Source organism: Daucus carota, chromosome 1 (genome assembly GCF_001625215.2).
Source record: "Daucus carota subsp. sativus chromosome 1, DH1 v3.0, whole genome shotgun sequence".
In the NCBI taxonomy this organism is placed as follows: domain Eukaryota; kingdom Viridiplantae; phylum Streptophyta; class Magnoliopsida; order Apiales; family Apiaceae; genus Daucus; species Daucus carota.
The window spans coordinates 29,762,049-29,768,289 of record NC_030381.2 but is presented as its reverse complement, the minus strand read 5'-3'; the positions used below and the strand labels follow the sequence as shown (position 1 = coordinate 29,768,289).

General features: G+C 45.0%; 2 protein-coding genes and 1 non-coding gene across 3 annotated transcripts; 2 read left to right on the top strand and 1 right to left on the bottom strand.

The window, feature by feature from the left end:
• The first annotated feature begins 446 nt into the window (after positions 1-446).
• LOC108220559 (uncharacterized) lies at positions 447-1,922 on the top strand. Its single transcript, XM_017394363.1, has one exon. It carries the CDS (start codon positions 447-449, stop codon positions 1,920-1,922), a length of 1,476 nt encoding a protein of 491 aa, XP_017249852.1.
• On the bottom strand, positions 849-955 carry LOC135150030 (small nucleolar RNA R71). The gene has a single exon (XR_010288384.1). It is a non-coding gene; the product is annotated as a small nucleolar RNA R71 (small nucleolar RNA).
• A 63-nt stretch (positions 1,923-1,985) lies between the features above and the next one.
• On the top strand, positions 1,986-3,029 carry LOC108220551 (uncharacterized). The gene has a single exon (XM_017394354.1). The coding sequence runs from the start codon at positions 1,986-1,988 to the stop codon at positions 3,027-3,029; it is 1,044 nt and encodes a 347-aa protein (XP_017249843.1).
• Positions 3,030-6,241: the final 3,212 nt, after the last annotated feature.

Sequence of the window (6,241 nt, the reverse complement as noted above, 5' to 3'; positions counted from 1 at the left end):
AATTCTAAGTGAAATCGGTAATGAAGTTAGAATTCCATGGTTCTCATATTCTGAATTTGATTAGAAATTAATTTTTAGTGTAAAAACAACCATCTTTGTTAATTATCTTAGCAGTGGATAACGATCATACATTGGTGCACAGGTACATAAGGCTAATACACGAGTCTCTGTGGGATCGAACTGAACTTTAGTTCTATATTACTTGTGACCACGTGCACTTGCGTGAATTTTGTGTGAACAAGTTTTTGGCGCCGCTGTCGGGGACTCGGTGCTTTTAATTAGTTTATGTACTTGTCATCAGTGGGCATTTTAGTTCACTGACTCGGATTTCTCTCTCTTATTTCTTCATTTCTATTGTTTCAGGTACTTGAGCGACGTTTATGCGAACACGATCTCAAGCGCGAAAAGAATCATTAGAACTCTCTCTTAATCTCAATCTTTCTACTATGGGTGAAACAACAGAAAATGCAGTAGTAGACACTAAGGCATTGAAGGATTTCTCGATGCCGAAGATCAATGACATTCAGTCGAGCATTATCAGGTCTGCGATAGCGGCTAACACTTTCGAAATCAAACCAGGCACCATTCAGATGGTCCAGAACTCGGTTCAGTTTGGGGGTTTACCTAATGAAGACCCTAATATGCACATTCGGAATTTCATCGAGATCTGCGACACATTCAAGTTTAATGGAGTGCCTGATGAAGCTGTCAAGTTGAGGCTTTTCCCATTCTCATTGAGGGATAAAGCTAAAGGGTGGTTGCACTCTTTGCCACCAAATTCAGTCAATACATGGGAAGATCTAGCTCAAAAATTCCTCACTAAATTCTTTCCGATGGCGAAAACTGCAGCATTGAGGAATGCTATTTCACAATTCTCTCAGCAAATGGGCGAGACCTTTTGTGAAGCTTGGGAGCGATATAAGGAGATGCTTCGGAAGTGTCCTCATCACGGCATGCCAGATTGGATGCAGATCACGTGTTTTTACAATGGTCTTGGAGCTCAGTCCAAACCTATGCTTGATGCTGCTTCAGGTGGAGCTTTGTGGGCAAAAAGCTGTGATGAGGCTTACGAGCTTATTGAAATGATGGCGGCCAATGAATATCAGAATCCTACTCAGCGACTACAACAAGGGAAGGTAGCCGGAGTTCTTGATTTGGATGCTTCTACGGCCATTGCAGCTCAGCTCAAAGCTCTTACTATGAAGGTCGATTCTCTGGCGAGTCAAGGTGTTCAACAGCCAGTTGTTATTTGTGAGCTTTGTGCCGGTACACACCCAACTGATCAGTGTGCCATATCTAGTGAGTCGGTACAGTTCGTGAGCAATTTTCAGAGAGGACAACAGCCTGCTCCAGCTACATATCATCCTAATAATCGCAATCATCCGAATTTCAGCTGGAACAACAACCAGAATTTCCAACCTCAACAACAAAATTTTCAGCAGGGGCCGAGACAGTACAATCAAGCTGGTTCGCAGCAGCACTACGCTTCTAAACAGCCATATCACCCTCCAGGATTTCAAAACCAGGGTGCAGCAGGCCAAACCTCTAATGAGAGGTCGGAATTAGAGGAGCTGCGATTGATGTGCAAAAGTCAGGCCGTGTCAATAAAGACGTTGGAAACTCAAATTGGTCAGATAGCCAATGCCTTGCTAAACAGGCCGCAAGGAACTCTTCCTAGCGACATCGAAGCTAATCCGGGCAAGAAGGAGTTGAAGGAGCAAGTGCAATCCATCACCTTACGATCCGGACGAGTGACAAAGGAACAAAACTCAACAGCAGAGCTGGATGAAGAAGTTGAACAGCATGGAGAGGCTACACTTCTTACCAGTCCAACTAGTGCAAAAACTGGTGTTGACGCTAATTTAGCTTTTGGCAAGGGGGATGCTATCAAGGAGGTTGAGAAGGAAAAGCTGCCAATATAGGAGAAGGGAGAAAAACCAATCTATCCACCGCCTCCATTCTCGAGGAGGCTCAAGAAACAGCAGATGGACAAGCAGTTCGGGAAGTTCTTGGAGGTCTTCAAGAAACTTCAAATCAATATTCCATTTGCGGAGGCACTCGAGCAAATGCCCAGCTATGCACGGTTTACGAAGGGTATTCTATCTAAAAAGCTTAAGCTCGAGGAGTTGGAGACAGTGGCGTTGACGGAGGAATGCAGTGCAGTGTTGCAACAGAAATTACCTCCTAAACTGAAGGATCCAGGAAGCTTCACTATTCCTTGCACTATTGGGGAGCTTTCTTTTGATAAATGCTTATGCGATCTGGGAGCCAACATCAATCTGATGCCATTGTCGATTTTTATGCAGCTTGGTTTACCAGAGCTCAAACCGACGAGCATGTCGCTGCAGCTAGCTGATCGGTCTATTACATACCCACGCGGTATAATCGAAGATGTGCTGGTCAAAGTCGACAAGCTGATTTTCCCAGCTGATTTTGTGATCCTCGATTTCGAGGAAGATAAGAAAATTCCTATCATCTTGGGACGACCCTTCTTAGCAACTGCCCAAACTTTGATTGATGTTCAAAAGGGTGAGCTCACAATGAAAGTGCATGACCAGATGGTAACCTTCAATGTATTCAATGCAATGAAGCTGCCAACCGATGAGGAGTCTTGTTTCAATGTGGATGCATTCGACTCGTCTATGCTAGCCAGCAGTAAGCGATTACTTCAAACTGATGCTTTAGAAGCAGTGCTTACTGGTAATGAGGAGTTAGCTGATGAAGATGAAATGGAACAACTCCAACATTTGAGTGCGTCTCCATGGAAGAGGAGGTTTGATGCACCTATCGAATCTCTTGAATTGTCCGAGTTGAAGGGCTCCCATGAGCCGTTGAAACCATCGGTTGTTGAAGCACCTAAGCTAGAACTTAAGCCACTGCCGGATCATTTGAGGTATGCATTCTTGGGTGAAAGTTCTACTCTTCCTGTTGTTATTTCTGCTAACCTTTCAGGTGAGGAAGAGGACAAGCTTCTACGGTTGCTAAGAGAGTTTAAGACGGCCATCGGCTGGACCATCGCCGATATCTAGGGAATCGGTCCTTCCTACTGCCAACACAAAATTCTTATCGAAGAAGGGAGCAAGCCAGTGGTGGAACACCAGCGGAGGCTCAACCCAATCATGAAAGAGGTGGTGAAGAAGGAGATTCTAAAATGGCTAGATGCGGGTATCATTTATCCCATTTCTGATAGCTCTTGGATTAGTCCGGTACAATGTGTACAAAAGAAGGGAGGCATGACAGTCGTAGCCAACGAGAATAACGAGCTTATTCCAACGCGGACGGTGACCGGTTGGAGAGTTTGCATGGGCTATCGGAAGCTCAACAAAGCTACGCGCACGGATCACTTTCCTCTCCCTTTCATTGATCAAATGTTAGACCGACTAGCTGGGCATGAATTCTATTGTTTGTTGGATGGGTACTCAGGCTACAATCAGATTTTCATTGCTCCCGAGGATCAGGAGAAAACTACTTTCACATGCCCATTTGGCACATTTGCGTTTAGGCGGGTTTCATTTGGTCTTTGCGGCGCACCAGCTACTTTTCAGCGTTGCATGATGGCTATTTTCTCCGATATGATTAGAGAAAATGTGGAAGTGTTCATGGATGACTTCTCCGTCTTTGGTACTTCATATGATGAATATCTTGACAACTTGAGCATGGTCCTCAAACGGTGTGTGGAAACCAATTTTGTTCTTAATTGGGAAAAATGTCATTTCATGGTACAACATGGCATTATCTTGGGTCACAAGGTTTCGAGCAAAGGCCTGGAGGTTGATCGAGCAAAGATAGAAACAATCGAACGGCTACCACCACCCATATCCGTACGAGGAATTCGGAGTTTTCTTGGACATGCTGGCTTCTATAGGAGATTCATCAAAGACTTCTCTAAAATCACCAAGCCATTGTGTAATTTGTTGGAGAAGGATGTTCCATTCAATTTCGATGATGCTTGTTTAGCTGCGTTCGAGACATTGAAGAGTAAACTAACTACAGCTCCGGTCATTGCTACCCCAGATTGGGGGGAGCCAATTGAATTGATGTGTGACGCCAGTGACTTTGCTGTAGGAGCAGTCTTGGGACAAAGGAAGAGTAATGTCTTCCACGTGATCTACTATGCTAGCAAGAAACTCAATGGAGCGCAGCTGAACTACACCACTACCGAGAAGGAACTCTTAGCGATTGTCTTTGGATTTGAAAAGTTCAGGTCATATCTTCTTGGTACGAAAGTGGTGGTCTATACAGATCATGCAGCAATTCGCTATCTGGTGTCGAAGAAGGACTCAAAGCCACGATTGATTAGATGGGTTCTTTTGCTGCAAGAGTTTGATCTGGAAATCAAGGATAGAAAAGTTTCGGATAATCAAGTAGCAGACCACCTATCTCGACTGGAAGACCCCGAACAAGCATCGAAGGACACGACTTTGATTAACGAGTCATTCCCTGACGAGCAGCTATTTCAGATATAGGAGGAGGAACCGTGGTTCGCAGACATTGTGAACTATTTAGTAAGCAAAATTATTCCTCCTGACCTTTCTTATGCTCAACGCAAGAAATTTTTGCATGATGTGAAATGGTATTTGTGGGATGAGCCTTTCTTGTTTAGACAGGGCAAGGATCGTATTTTACGCAGGTGTATTCCCCACAGTGAGACGAGCAGTATCTTGCAGGCGTACCATGACTCCACTTATGATGGACATTATGGGAGTGAAAAGACAGCTGCTCGAATTCTTCAAGCTGGCTTCTACTGGCCCACGCTATTCAAGGATGCACACCACTTCGTCTTGCAATGTGATCGCTGTCAAAAGGATGGGTAACATATCGCGTCGGGATGAGATGCCACTCAATATACTCTTAGAAGTGGAAATCTTTGATGTTTGGGGTATCGATTTCATGGGACCTTTTATTCCATCGTGTGGTAATGAGTACATCCTCCTAGCTGTTGATTTTGTCTCTAAATGGGTGGAGGTTAAGGCCTTGCCTACCAATACAGCTGCAGTTGCCATTAGCTTCTTTCAAAAGAACATATTCACTCGATTTGGGACTCCAAGAGTGATTATCAGTGACGAAGGTTCTCATTTCTGTAACCGGATGTTCACTTCGTTGATGGAGAAATTTGGAGTGAATCACAGGGTTGCCACCGCCTATCATCCACAAACTAATGGGCAAGCGGAAGTTTTCAATCGAGAGATCAAACGCATCCTAGAGAAAGTAGTTAGTCCCTCTCGAAAGGATTGGTCATTGAAGCTAGATGACGCTGTTTGGGCCTATCGCACAGCTTTTAAAACTCCACTAGGGATGTCTCCTTATCAGCTTGTTTATGGGAAGGCTTGTCACTTACCGGCGGACCTAGAACATAAAGCTTATTGGGCCCTCAAAAAGCTCAACTATGATATGACCGCTGTTGGCGACAAGCGCATGCTTCAAATTAATGAGCTCGACGAATTTCGTTTGCAAGCGTACGAGAACAACAAGCTTTACAAGGAGAGAGTCAAGCGTTGGCATGACAAGAAGCTCGTCTCTAAGGAATTTGTGCCAGGCCAACAGGTACTCTTGTATAACTCGCGTCTTCGTTTGTTTCCAGGTAAATTAAAGTCTCGATGGTCGGGACCGTTCACGGTGAAGACGGTGTTCCAACATGGAGTGGTAGAGATATTTGAGACTAAACCGGATAAATCTTTAAAGGTCAATGGACAGCAAGTTAAGCCTTACTATGGAGGAACGATTCACCGTGAGACGGTGAACATCGTTCTCGTTGTTGTTTGAGCTCGATGGGACATCACGTCGAGCCACCAACGTAAAACAAGCGCTCCGTGGGAGGCAACCCACACCCGTATCATTGTTGTATCCTTGTATCATTTAATTAGGATGAAAATTTGCCCCGAAGTTGCAGGTCTGGGCGCGCCCGTGCCTGTGTGGCGCGCGGCCGCGCCTGACTTGCAGAACCCGGCGCGCCCGCGCCTGTGTGGCGCGCGGCAGCGCCAGACTTCCAGAGCCCAGCGTGGCCGCGCCTGTGTGGCGCGTGGCCGCGCCTGGACTATGGTAGGAGCCGAATTATTTAGCTATTTATTCAGTTTTTTAGCTTATATTCAGTCTTTATATTGCATGTAACCCCGATTTTACTCCCCTATATAGCTAAACCCTACAAACCAAACTTCTCATACACTCCAATCTCTTAAACCTAATTCCTCTATACTTCCCCCACCTATATATACATACATTCATACACATACCACCACACAAA